Source organism: Eleutherodactylus coqui, chromosome 2 (assembly GCF_035609145.1).
Source record: "Eleutherodactylus coqui strain aEleCoq1 chromosome 2, aEleCoq1.hap1, whole genome shotgun sequence".
Taxonomy (NCBI): Eukaryota; Metazoa; Chordata; class Amphibia; order Anura; family Eleutherodactylidae; genus Eleutherodactylus; species Eleutherodactylus coqui.
Window position 1 is genome coordinate 136,657,808 of NC_089838.1, and position 14,573 is coordinate 136,672,380.

The following is a 14,573-nucleotide window of genomic DNA, read 5'->3' on the forward strand; positions in this document are numbered from 1 at the left end:
AGTTTAAATTTAGTTCTGCAGTGGATGGGCAGCCAATGCAGCGACTGGCATAATGCAGAGGCGTCTGAATAACGACTGGATAGAAAAATGAGTCTAGCTGCTGCATTTAGTATGGATTGGAGCGGAGCGAGTCTAGTGCGGGGGAGGCCAATGAGTAGCGAGTTGCAGTAGTCAAGCCGGGAGTGGATGAGCGCAACCACGAGCGTCTTTATCGTGTCCGTGGTTAGGAACGGACGTATTTTAGCAATATTTCTGAGGTGCATGTGGCATGTTTGGGCCAGAGATTGGATATGGGGGGTAAAGGAGAGGTCAGAGTCCAGTGTGACCCCAAGGCATCAGGCATGCCGTCGGGGGGTTATGATGGTGCCAGACACTGGAATGGAGATGTTGAGGGGAGGTCGGTTAGAAGGTGGAAAGACAAGGAGGTCAGTTTTAGAGAGGTTTAGTTTGAGAAAAAGGGAGGACACAGTGTTAGAGACAGCGGACAGACAGTCGGTGATATTTTGGAGGAATGGTCCAGAGATCTCACGAGAGGAGGTGTATAGTTGGGTGTCGTCAGCATAGAGATGGTATTGGAGGCCGAATCTGTGGATTGTTTGTCCAATTGGGGCAGTATAGATAGAGAAAAGAAGGGGACCAAGGACCGAGCCCTGGGGTACCCCGACAGCGAGAGGAAGTGGAGCAGAGATAGAACCAGCAAAGGAAACACTGAAAGAGCGGTCAGAGAGGTAGGAGGAGAACCAGGAGAGAGCAGTATCCTTTAGACCAATAGAGTGGAGCATAGTGAGAAGGAGATTATGGTCGACAGTGTCAAATGCAGCAGACAGGTCAAGGAGGATTAGTAGAGAGTAATCACCTCTCGACTTTGCAGTCATCAGGTCATTTGTTACTTTTGTAAGGGCAGTTTCGGTCGAGTGTAGAGAGCGGAAACCAGACTGGAGGGGGTCGAGGAGCAAGTTGTCAGAGAGAAAGCGAGTAAGCTGGGAGTAGACCAGGCGTTCCAGTAATTTGGAGATAAAGGGGAGGTTTGAGACGGGTCGGTAGTTGGCAGCATTAGTCGGGTCCAGGGTTGGTTTTTTAAGCAGAGGGGATATAATGGAGTGTTTGAATGAGGAGGGAAAAGTGCCAGAGGTTAGGGAGAGGTTGCAGATTGTGGTAAGGTGAGTAATGAGAGCTGGGGAAAGGGAGCGGAGGAGGTGAGAGGGGAGAGGGTCGCTGCCGCAGGTGGTAGGGCGGGCAGTGGAAAGGAGCCTGGAGACTTCTTCCTCTGTCGTTGGTTCTAGCGTAGATAGTGAGTAGGTGCTGGGTGCAGTGCTGATGAAGCTGGGATCAGGGCTAAGCATGCAGCTTTCAGAGAATTCTTTTCGAATGTGGTCGATTTTTTCTTTGAAATAGGCAGCTAGTTTTCCAGCAGTCAGGTCTGTCGCAGGGGCCTGTTCCTTGGGGCTGAGGAGGGAGTGAAAGGTCTCAAAGAGTTGTTTGGGGTTGTGGGATAGTGAGGAGACAAGGGAGGTGAAACAAACTTGTTTGGCATGGTGAAGGGCTAGGTTATACATTTTAAGCATAAATTTGAAGTTGAGGAAGTCTGCTGGCAGCTTTGACTTTCTCCACAGCCACTCGGCACACCTAGAGCACCGCCGGATGAAGCGCGTTTGGGACGTGAGCCAGGGTTGCCGTGGTCTGCGTTTGACAGCTCGCGTCACGGGCGGTGCCACTTCATCCAGGGCACGGCTGAGGGTGGTGTGGTAGTATTCGGCTGCCAGGTTAGGGCAGGGGAGGCGAGAGATGGGCGATAGGGAGGACTGAATAGTTTCAGCAAACTGTTTAGTGCGGACAGACTGGAGGTTCCTAGAGGTGCGATAGATAGGAGGGTCAGGAGAGATGCTAGGGTGCCTGATGGAGAAAGAGAGAAGGTTGTGATCCGAGAGTGGAAGTGGGGAGTTAGTAAAGTGAGAAGCAGAGCAGAGACGGAGGAAAACTAAATCGAGAGTGTTACCATCTCTATGAGTGGGGGAGTCAGAGATTAGCGATAGGCCAAGGGAGGAGGTAAGTGTTAAGAGCCGGGAGGCAGATGAGGAGCTAGAGTCGTTAGTAGGAATGTTGAAATCACAAAGGATGAGGGTTGGGATTTCACAGGATAGGAAGTGGGGGAGCCAGGCAGCAAAGTGGTCTAGGAACAGGCGGGTAGGACCTGGGGGGCGGTAAATAACTGCGACACGCAGAGGCAGTGGGCGGAAGAGTCGCAGGGTGTGGGCTTCGAAGGAGTGAAAGGTAAGCGAGGGAGCTGAGGGAATGACCTGGAAGGTACAGATTGGGGAGAGGATGATGCCTACTCCTCCACCGCGTCTGTCATCCGATCTGGGGGTGTGGGAGAAGTGCAAGCCATCATAGGACAATGCAGCGGGGGAGGTAGAATCGGACTACTGTATCCAGGTTTCCGTGAGGGCGAGCAAGTTCAAGTGTTTAGTGGTGAAAAGGTCATGGATAGTTGGGAGTTTGTTACACGCAGAAGATACATCAGTGGAATCTAATGGTGACGTGATTATCATGTGGAAGCCCAAGTTTGCTATGAAACACACTAATAAATGATGCAAAAGGTACATATCACTCTAATGTGTTACTAAATGATGATGAAGAAATATTGTTTTAGTTAAAAAATACATGTGCATGTTAACCATAAGGTCAGTTAGACTTGATGCCCAATGATGTAGTTGCCATTTTACCTGTGGAGCCATTGATGGAGATTGTGGAGCTGCTCTTGTTACCAGAAATAGCTGTTATGGTGACCACATATTGTGTGCCTGGATTCAGTTTAGTAAACATAGCTTCCTTTTGGGGGACATTCCCATGGATTTTAATCTTTTGTATGCTTTCCCCTTTGTTACTAAGTAACTGGAGTTCATAATGATCTACCCATCCGGGAGAAGTTGTCCAGGAAACTTGCAAACTTGATGATGTCATTGTATTTCTTTTCACTTCTAACCGGGAAGGTGGAAGAGGGTCTGGAAGAAATAAATATACAAATATAAGTAGTCGATATGTTTGTGTGGGATTTTCTTTGTGATTCTTCCACTCTACTTTTTAGGCTGTGTTCACATTGGTGACTTTTTCTATTCGATATGGGTTCTAAAAGAACACCATTTGAAGAGTTATTCTTGCTTTCAGAAATACCAGAAACTTGATGACAAATTAATGGAATTTGCTGGAATTATTTGGAAGACATTTAAAACGGATCCATCATGTTGGTCATGATTCACTATTAAGAACTTTATTTGGATTAACCAACTCACAGTGTCTACAGTTCACCACTTAGTATGCACCATATACCAATGCACAATTAAAACCAATTACTAATTCATACCTCCAGTAAATAGCTAGTAAGAACTAATGCAGACATTTCATAAAGAAGACCATGGTATTTAGATCAATCACAATTAGAGATGCGCGAACGTGCTCGGCCACGCCCCTTTTTCGTCCGAATACCGCGATTTCCGAGTACTTCCGTACTCGGGCGAAAAAATTCGGGGGGTGCCGTGGCGGCACGGGGGGTAGCAGTGGGGAGTGGGGGGGAGAGGGAGAGAGAGAGGGCTCCCCCCTGTTCCCCGCTGCTACCCCCCGCACCGCCACGCCTCTCCCTGCCCCCCGGCGCCCCCCGAATCTTTTCACCCGAGTACTGAAGTACTCGAAAATGGCGGTACTCGGGTGCGTAAGTACTCGAAACGAGTACGTTCGCTCATCTCTAATCACAATATATTTATAGAAAATCAAACTACCTTAATTTATACTCCTGACCATAAAAATACTATTTTTTTAACTTGTTATATAGAAGAATAAAAACAAATCTATTCAAACAATTGCAGTATTAATATTTTGCTTCATACAATAAAGGGGTTCTGACACGAATAATGTTTTTTGCTTTAACAGCCATTGTTCCCTGGTCTGCCTAATGGACACAGGGAACCCACGATTTTTGGCTGTTATAGGATAAAAACATAATACTTCCCTTGTGTTCTGTTGTTGTTGTCATCAGGGGGTCATCTCTCAGCAGGCAGTCTTCTTCCTCCATCCAGCCAAGGACGAGCCGCGCCGCTCCGGGATTGCGTGCATGCGCAGTGGAGAGGTGCCCTCTGACAGGACTCAGGACGGGCTGCGTCTCCACTGCGCATGCGCAGAATCTCGGAGTTCAGCCAGCATGGAAGGGCCACCCACAGCAAGCACTGCTTGTGACGTGCTTGCTGTGGGCGGCCCGTCCATTCACCTCGGAAGTGGCTGACGGACGGAGCAGAGCAGGAAGCGGTCATTTTGACTGCTCCAGCTCTGCTTCTAGAAGCCACAGAAGATGATGCCGGATGGAGGGGACATGCCTGGCGATCAGTCCTGGCCAGGCAAGGTGGGTAAAAAAAATTTTTTCTTGTCAGAACCCCTTTAAATTGAATAAATATCTATAGAGCTTGAACGTTTGTGTTGTAATTAATTACTGTTTAACAAACATGCTGATGAATTATAGGGAGGTAAGAATGTACAAGAGGGTGATACGAAAGCACAAAAAGCTGTATCACTATAATAATCGCTGTTTCAGGGTGCATTCACACGAACGTATATCGGCTCGGTTTTCACGCCGAGCCGATATACGTTGTCCTCATGTGCAGGGAGGGGAGGCTGGCAGAGCCCAGGAGCAGGAACTGAGCTCCCGCCCCCTCTCTGCCTCCTCTCCGCCCCTCTGCACTATTTGCAATGAGAGGAGGCGGAACGGGGGCAGGGCTAAGTTACGGGAATTAGCCCCGCCCCTGTTCCGCCTCTCCCCATTGCAAATAGTGCAGAGGGGTGGAGAGGAGGCAGAGAGGGGGCGGGAGCTCAGTTTCTGCTCCTGGGCTCTTCCAGCCTCCCCCCCCTGCACATGAGGACAACGTATATCGGATCGGCGTGAAAACCGAGCCGATATACGTTCGTGGGAACGCACCCTCAATCTGGCAAAGCTGTGTAGTTGGTCTGTTAGGAATTAAAAAGCTTTTTGTGTAAAAATTGTACAAGAAGAATTGCACCATATATCCCAAATCTTATGAAATTTTTCAGGACACTATGTTTTTAAAGATAATTTTTTCATAGGGAACGTTATTATTAACCATATCTCTCTGTTGGGCCATAGTTGGAGGTCGTCTGTCCATCCATCTCATCCCCACCATGCCAAAACAGGCTTTGCACAGAATAAAATCCGTACATGGTATTGCCACTGTTCAGTGTCCAGAAGTCCCAGTAAACAAATTTATGGGACTCTTGGTACCAGAAACTCCACAACCTTACTAAACAAATCAGTCACTTCGCATCAAAAGGTTTGAATCACAGTGCATCTCCACATTAAATGCATAAAATCAGCATCTGGTGCAAAGCATCTATGATATTGGGAATTGGTTTGACAGCCGTCGAAGAGGAGTAGTACATCAGGTAGTGTTCAGCGTTTGGTAAGGGCCTGTCCGATACCCAATGTTTTAAATATCGCAATTGACCTGCTATATAATATAATTTAAAATCAGGCAGTAGCATACTCGCCATCTCTTTAGGGAATTGTAAGGCTTCTATTTCTAATTTTATTCTCTAATTTCCCCAAATAAAAGATCACAATATTAAATTTACTATGCTAAAGAATTGCTGTGGTATTATAACGTTAATATGCTCTAAATTATCGAGAAGCTTAGGGAGGGCTATCATTTTAAGAAAGGTTTACTCTTCCAGCTATGAATAAAGGTAGGGAGCTCCATATTTTAACTTTATCTTTAAGAAGGGGGATTAAAGGAGCAATATTAAGTCTATATAAATATTGGTTATCTCTGGATATATAAACTCCAAGATATCTAAATTGTGACACTACATTAAGTCAACATAGGTCCTCCCCTATGACCCATGTCCACTGATTCAGTGGCATAAACATGGATTTCTGCCAATTTATGAGTAAACCAGAGAGGAATCCAAATTTGTCAGTTATTAAAATGTCATGCTGAAGAATGTGGTACAGGCAATGCAGTCCTTTGTAGGTCCAATTGTTACCCCCTGATAGTCCAAATCTTATTTGATAAGAAGAGCCAAGGGCTCAAAACCTACTGCAAACAGAAGGGGTGGCAATGGGCACCTTTGCCTTGTACCCCTCCTCAAATATAAAGGAGAAGAGAGAGCAAGGATTAAATTATGGCTATCCATTCAATGAAGATTTGACTACATCCAAAACCTAATACCTCTACTAAATAAGATCATTTAACTTGGCAGCGTCTAAAGATGCCAAAATCCAATCTGGTTGTTGTTTCTGGTCTAGCTGCGATACCGCTTGAACCCTTCTGATGTTGTCGGATGTTGATCTCCCAGGTATAAATCCAGGTTGGTCTGGATGAATGATATCATGAATAGCCAAATTTAATCTGTCGGCTAGTAATTTTTGTAATTATTTCATAATCTGTATTAGGGAGAAATATTGGACGATAAAACCCACATTCTTCTGGAGTTTTATTCTGTTTCGATATAAACACTATAGTTGCCTTGTAAAAAAAACCCTCTGGAAATCTACTATCTGCCAATGCTTTCTTAACAAGAGAAAGCAGTTGTGGAAGTGAAATCTCACTATGGCCTCCTGCACAAGGGAGGAAATTCCACAGCGGGATTTACCGCAGAATTTCTGCCCATGCCTGCTGCGATAGGATTGCATTAGATAATGCAATCCTATGCAGATGGCTGTGATTTGACCACGTGAAAACACGCGTGGTAAACAAATCGTGGCATGTCACCAGTGAAGTGCCAGCTGGGTGGCAGCCGACACACAGCAGAGCGGGGTGACGCCGACAGCAGGTGAGCCACAACGGTCACTGCAGGGGCACATCGTGCATCCCACAGCGAGAATTCTTGCAGCGGGATCCGACCTGGTCGTCTGCAAGAGGCCTATATCGTGAATAAATATCTATTGGCAGGCCATCCTGACCAGAGGATTTACCCTTTGCCATAGGGGATAAAGCTTAAGATATATACTCTTCTAGGGTGGATAATTTAGGAAAAGTTATGGTTCTCAAATAGGTCCGGAGATCCTCCATTGTATAGGTTACCTGAGACTGATATAAATCTCTATAAAACTAAGTAAATCTATCTAGTATAGCTGTGAGGTCATTAGGTATGTGGTTCTCATTGGATTCTATCTTCACTATATAGGGAGAAGAAGAGCATTGGTGATCCATATGTGCCAAGAGCTTACTAGATTGGTTGCAAGTTCAAAAAATGATTGTTTGGTAAAAAAAAATGTTTTCACTGCAACTTCTCCTTCCAGTTGTAGATGTTCTCTACCTGTCACCAACCATTTTGTTATATTGGCTCCTATAGGTTCTCTTATGTATAGTCTCTTAAGTTCATCACACTTAGCCTGCAGTTCCTTCTCATGCCGAGCTGCGGCTCTTTTAATTGATGAAATAGATTTCAAACAACACCTTAAATGTGTTAAAAAGTGTCCTACACCAACATAATGCTATGACTAGAAGAATTAACCACAAAGAAGAGTTGTTTATGGTCAGGAATCCAGTCTGAGAGTCCCAGGAGGAATAACTACAAAGGATGTACTCTGACAGACTGGGGGGTATGGGATTTCAATATCATCCTGATAGGGGAGTGATCAGAAGCCCCACAAGGTACTCCACCATCTCTATCATGGCATATAATGAAGGCAATCCTAAAATATGATCAATGCGGCTAAGAGTATGTCAATGAGCAGTATGACAGGAGAATACTCTAGCAGAAGAATGACATTCTCTCCATAAATCCAATTATCCCTTCTCAGCTACCAAAGCAGCCAATTTAGTGGTATTACTAGGGCCTGCATTTTGAGGAGTACCTCCAAAACAATCTAGTAATGGGTCCATTAGCAGGTCCAAATCTCCCTGTGGCAGCATTAGAAAAAAGGGTAGATTCTCTACAATATAATGGCAAGGGATGCAGGTGGCGGCTTATAGAAACACAAAATTACATGGGGGACAACATTGATCTTAGCTGTAACAAAAACATATCCACCTTCTGGATCTATTCTGATTAGATCAGGCTCCCATCATAGAGAGTTATGAATGAGGAGGGATGCACCTCTAGAATATGAGGTGTGGCATGCATGATGGGAACACTAGACCTATGGTTTACTTAGGTGAGCGATGGTAGCCTGGCTGAGATGTGCCTACAGCAAGCATAGTATGTGAGGTCTACATGACTTAATTTGTGAGCATATCATTGCTTTGCTACCAGGCCCCTAATATTCCAGTTAAAACACAATTTTAAGGCAAGTGATTTAGGACCAGAAATAAGGTTTCCCCATTCCATCATTCACTAGCTTTTCTAATAGCAACTCACTATTTCAATGCTTGTGCTCTACAAAAAAAGAATGAGTGAAAAGAAGTGAAGCAACTTTTCTAATAAAGTGACAACCTTTGATTTGGATCTTGAAGTTGCACAGATAATTCATTATTTTATTTCTCTTAAGGATCATAATTTTGAAATCATAATTTGAGTTTATAGCCATGTGATAATGCATACCAGGTCCATAAATATGCATTAAAAGTGTATTCTGGGCTTTTACTATTGATAACTTATCCACAGGATAGGTCATCAATAGTTGATTGGTGGGGATCTGCTGCTCGGGATTCCCACTGATCAGTAGATCTTCCAGCTGGATGTTCACATCGGTGGTCAGAGCCAGAAGTGTAATGGATAGCTTCAGTTCCATTGAAATCAACTAGATCAATGCCTCACATTACACTTCCGGCAAGGAGGAGTTGAAAGTGTAGTAGAAGACATCAATCCCATTGATTTCAGTGGGAATGAAGCCATCCATTACACTTCTGGCCCTGACCACTGATGATGATGTCCAGCCCCACTGCACCGGAATTGGGCTGAAGGATCAGGTGATTGGCGATAATCCCAAGCGGCGGATCCCCCCCACTCAACTATTGATGACCTACTTTGAGGATAGGTCATCAATAGTAAAAGCCCAGAATATCTCTTTAAATTGGCTTCTACTTCATTGGGGTTTTTTCGCCTTCCTCTGGATCAACATTGGGGGTTAATAGACTGAACTAGATGGACACATGTCTTTTTTCGGTCTTACATAGTATGATACTATGAAAGGACTTCTTTAAAAATAAATTATCCCATCATTTACGTTTACACACACATGTTGATTGTATTCTTGTGCTTTTTTTCCAAAACATTTGTAAAGTTTCACAGCTCTCCATTATGGAAATGGTTTATCGCACTGTTTTAGTATCTTCCATTCACTTCAATGAGAGCTACGAAAACAGTGCTGCACTAACTACTTGGCTCTTTCCGACAGCTGAGAATACCCCTTTAAAGTGTTGCATATAGGAACTCTTCTTGCAGGGTCAAAATATCATATAAGAACAAGATGTTCATGCATGAACTTGTATGAACTTATGAGCAACTAACATTGAATGACTTGTGTGTACTGACTAGGCACCTCTACCTAATTAAAAGGGTTGTATGTATTTGCATAAGATTAAAAATGACTGTTTCTTTCTAGAAACAGTATCTTTATTATCCGTGGGTTGTACATGCTATTGCAATACTGCATATAGCTAATGAAGATGTGCTACCTCTAGAAGAAAGTAGTCATGTTTTTGTAATTTTACTGTATACAACCCCTTTAAACCTTTCCAATCCAATCTGTGTCCTGGGTTTCCTAGGGGGCTTACTCTTTTTCTGCTGTTATACAACTATATGCTGGCTAAAGCCAGTACTACATGAGGTGACACGTTGGATAGGCTCCGACAGCAGAGTGGCTGGCAATATACAGTAAGAGAACCCCGACGGACGTCTCCCAACATCAGAGCTGTACAGCCTTAAATCATAATGTCTTCAGAGGTCAGACAGTGGATTGGAAAGGGTTAATTGACAGACTACATAGGTGGCTGTTATGTGTTGAGGTGACAGGTGCGCTTCATTGGCATTGCTGTATTAGTTAGTACATTTGAAGTCATGTCTCCTTCAAGATGCCTTATTTGAACTAAATTCTGGGGAAAAAAATGCTCTCTGATGAACAGCTTGCATCAAGAGAAATGTTTTGTTTCCTAAAACAAATTCCAAAGTCTTAGTACTTTGAACATCATGCCTCTGGAATTGAACCACACAGTGAGTAGAACATGGTTTGCGTGCTTAGAAGGTGAAGTTTAAAAATTCAGACTTTATCTAATCTATCTGGCCAAGAAAACAAAACACTTAGTCCCTTTAACATCCGTTAGAACAAAGGAACAATGAGGTTGGGAAGTGCTTGGGCTGAGAGAGTCCTGTCTGGAAACAAACACTCAAGCCACTTACATTGTTACAAGAATTCCTTCTTGGCAAACTGCCATCAATGCAATATTATGCAAGCTATGTGGCACTATATAGAAATTTTACAGCCACACCGTATATGTAACCAGCCTATATATATATATATATATATATATATATATATATATATATATACCTTCCCTTTTATTAGTTAAGAAATTACATGTAAATATTTAAAGGGGAAGTCCAACAAGATAAAATCAGCACCCGAACCTGCAGTGTCAAAACCTACATTTCTGGAACAGTTCGACATCAGGTCACTTGGTATGCCAATTAATCCACCCCCTTCTCTTTTATGGCCTCTGCAGAGGCATTAAAGGGGCTGGCTTACTTATTAAGATGAGTTAAACAGCCAGCCTATTCCGATGATGTGACAGGTGATTTCATATAATGTGACCAAGTGTCTAAGCAGGTTGAAAATGGAGGTACTGACACTGCAGTTCTGGACAAGGATTCTGCTTCCCTAAACAACTCCTTTAAGTTGTATTCTGTCCATTTGCATGCTACATTTTACTATATTCATACTGGTGTAACATCTTATACCTCTGATTGTAAGCACACACATCAGTTACCTTTTCTCACCCTATCATACTCACACTAGGACCTAATGTCTTGCTCAGTGTTCACTTGGGGGATCACTGAGGTCAAGCACTTAGTTGTCAGCACATACTGATAATGACTTCCTCTTTGCCACTCTTTAAGTGAATGTCCACCAGTGAACATCATTTTGTTTGTGTTGATTTAAATATGTCCAAGATTCTGTGCTGATAATTTTCTTATATTTATAGCAGTCGGAGCTCAGTTCTGCTGATACAGAGCTCCAAATCCCATGTTTAGATATTTAAAATTCTTACTGCCTACAGCCACCACTAGTGGGAGCTTAGGAGCATACTGCATCTTTTTTAAAATTGATCTTAATAATATAACCTAAACTCTTTCTAGTGATCGCTGAGTATGAAAATTGATCTAGGAATGACATTCCTGATTGTAAAGGATATTGTACCAAGAGACTTACAGGGTTGAATTGGCAAAACATATTCATACATTAATTTTGAAAAGTATACTATAGAAACATTACCTAGAGTGTTTACTACACTTCCACAACAAATTATTTTACCTATGTCTATAAGGTGTGGGGGGATTCACTCCTAAAAATATTAAGACTATTGTTAGTTGTTATCTGCCTGTCTATCCATCTATACCAGCTTAGTGGCTTATAAAAGTCACACACCATATTTGTGTCAAAATTTGCGACTTTTGTGCCTTTCCTTTTTTTACACATGACATCGGAAGTCAAACCCATTGATCACATGATCAAACGCTGACACAGAAGAAAAAATTGTATTTTCTATCAATACTATGTGTGCGCTATTTTATGGTGTGGTCTCTTTTATTTCATATTTTCTGTATGTATATTTATTTTTATTTTTTGTACCATAATATTAGGTGTTTGATGCCCTTTTGATATGTGTTTCCATTTGGATCTCCCTTGCAGCTGATTGACACATGACAAGCAAGCACCCTTAATTCCCCCTTATATATTTTGTTCTGGCTTGTCATGCTTTGTTTATTGCTCTCTATGTTTTTTTTATGTATTATTGAGTCTTTGCTATTATTGTTGTGTTTCTCTTTTTTAATATACTATATGTTAACATTTTTTGATGTATGATATGTCATTATTTCTTAGTTTTTTTCTGTCTACATTTATACATTGCATGTGGTACTCATTATGGGGACTGTTTTCTTTATCATTGAGTCAGAAACGCTCTTTTCTCCTTAGGGAGAGCAACTATATACTATAAATAAGTGAGGAGACTCAAATGGCCACGCACGCTCCTCTGGGTAATATGCAAATAAGGGAGATGGAATAAATCCTCCACAGTGCCACCTACTGAAAGGCAGCATTCCTTCGAGTCAAAGTGGGACTTTTTATACAAGTCTTGCTACAATGACTGGGAATCAAAAGCAAAGCCAGACCCCATGTACATACAGCTGTTTCCGGGTTATTGCCCATCATCAGTGTACAGTAGAAGTCTGGCTTTTGCTAGTGAGAGGCCAGGGACAGGGGTCAGAAACGCTCTTTTCTCCTTAGGGAGAGCAACTATATACTATAAATAAGTGAGGAGACTCAAATGGCCACGCACGCTCCTCTGGGTAATATGCAAATAAGGGAGATGGAATAAATCCTCCACAGTGCCACCTACTGAAAGGCAGCATTCCTTCGAGTCAAAGTGGGACTTTTTATACAAGTCTTGCTACAATGACTGGGAATCAAAAGCAAAGCCAGACCCCATGTACATACAGCTGTTTCCGGGTTATTGCCCATCATCAGTGTACAGTAGGAGTCTGGCTTTTGCTAGTGAGAGGCCAGGGACAGGGGTCAGAAACGCTCTTTTCTCCTTAGGGAGAGCAACTATATACTATAAATAAGTGAGGAGACTCAAATGGCCACGCACGCTCCTCTGCACCCTCCTACTGTACACTGATGATGGGCAATAACCCGGAAACAGCTGTATGTACATGGGGTCTGGCTTTGCTTTTGATTCCCAGTCATTGTAGCAAGACTTGTATAAAAAGTCCCACTTTGACTTGAAGGAATGCTGCCTTTCAGTAGGTGGCACTGTGGAGGATTTATTCCATCTCCCTTATTTGCATATTACCCAGAGGAGCGTGCGTGGCCATTTGAGTCTCCTCACTTATTTATAGTATATAGTTGCTCTCCCTAAGGAGAAAAGAGCGTTTCTGACCCCTGTCCCTGGCCTCTCACTAGCAAAAGCCAGACTCCTACTGTACACTGATGATGGGCAATAACCCGGAAACAGCTGTATGTACATGGGGTCTGGCTTTGCTTTTGATTCCCAGTCATTGTAGCAAGACTTGTATAAAAAGTCCCACTTTGACTTGAAGGAATGCTGCCTTTCAGTAGGTGGCACTGTGGAGGATTTATTCCATCTCCCTTATTTGCATATTACCCAGAGGAGCGTGCGTGGCCATTTGAGTCTCCTCACTTATTTATAGTATATAGTTGCTCTCCCTAAGGAGAAAAGAGCGTTTCTGACCCCTGTCCCTGGCCTCTCACTAGCAAAAGCCAGACTCCTACTGTACACTGATGATGGGCAATAACCCGGAAACAGCTGTATGTACATGGGGTCTGGCTTTGCTTTTGATTCCCAGTCATTGTAGCAAGACTTGTATAAAAAGTCCCACTTTGACTCGAAGGAATGCTGCCTTTCAGTAGGTGGCACTGTGGAGGATTTATTCCATCTCCCTTATTTGCTTTATCATTGAATCACTATTTGCTGGGGTGAATTGTGCTTCTTTGAGTATAGATTGTTTACTGACTGATGCGTCCTTCGAGCACAGGTTTTATGGGTACCTTCGGTGACTCGTACACGATGCGCCTGTTTCTGTTATCAGGTTTCCATGGCTTCCATATGTCTTTAAGTCATCTTTAGGAGTCATTTTTTCAAAGGCTGGTGCCCTTTTTCCCCCCCTCAGCATTAGCATTCGATCATGTGATCGGTGGGTAGGGCTCCCAATGCCGTGTGCCCTTCTCGTGTGGCGCCTCAAGAATTGCAGTAGAAATGCATTTGCTATATGTCACACATCAGTTGAGTTTTATTAGGGGTTTTAATGTAGTATAACAAGCCCACATTTTTAGGTTTATTCAGCCTTCTAATGAAGCTGCTGACATAGTGAAACATGTGTCAAGGCGTTTTGTTGTGACCAATCTCTTTGCTATGCCTCAGGGCATGCTTTAACCCTTTGCAATCCAATTTTGAGTTCAGGGTTTCCTAGGGGGCTTTCTCTTTCTGCCATTATACAATGGCGCCATCTGCTGGTTAGTACTGCGGTATGGGACATGCTGGAGAGGCCCCCCGACAACAGAGCGGCCAGTAATATACAGTAAGTATACCTTGCCGGACGTCTTCCGACATCGGAGCTGTGTACAGCCTTCAATCAGAATGTCTTCAGACGTCAGACAGTGGATTGCAAAGGGTTAATATGCTGCCAATGGTGCCTTTCTGGTGATTTAATCATTTCATGACCTAATATACTATTACCTACACACATCCCATGTGTAGTATCGCATGGTACAGTGAGCATTTTGTGATTCAAGCATACTGGAGATAGTCTATCTTCTCCATTTTCATTGGATGGCCATTGTCTTTGTATCTCTTGTTGATAGGTTATCTTTTTAGCTCCACTATCTCTTA

The 14,573-nt window shown here is 43.2% G+C and overlaps 1 protein-coding gene across 2 annotated transcripts in view; it reads right to left on the reverse strand.

Moving 5' to 3' along the window:
- PTPRB (protein tyrosine phosphatase receptor type B) overlaps positions 1 to 14,573 on the reverse strand; it is a 159,569-nt gene that overhangs the window by 84,121 nt on the left and 60,875 nt on the right. For both annotated transcript variants that reach the window (XM_066591635.1, XM_066591636.1), the window contains one exon: positions 2,724 to 3,002. In XM_066591635.1, coding sequence (XP_066447732.1) covers positions 2,724 to 3,002 — 279 coding nt within the window. The remainder of the gene's footprint in view (positions 1 to 2,723; positions 3,003 to 14,573) is intronic.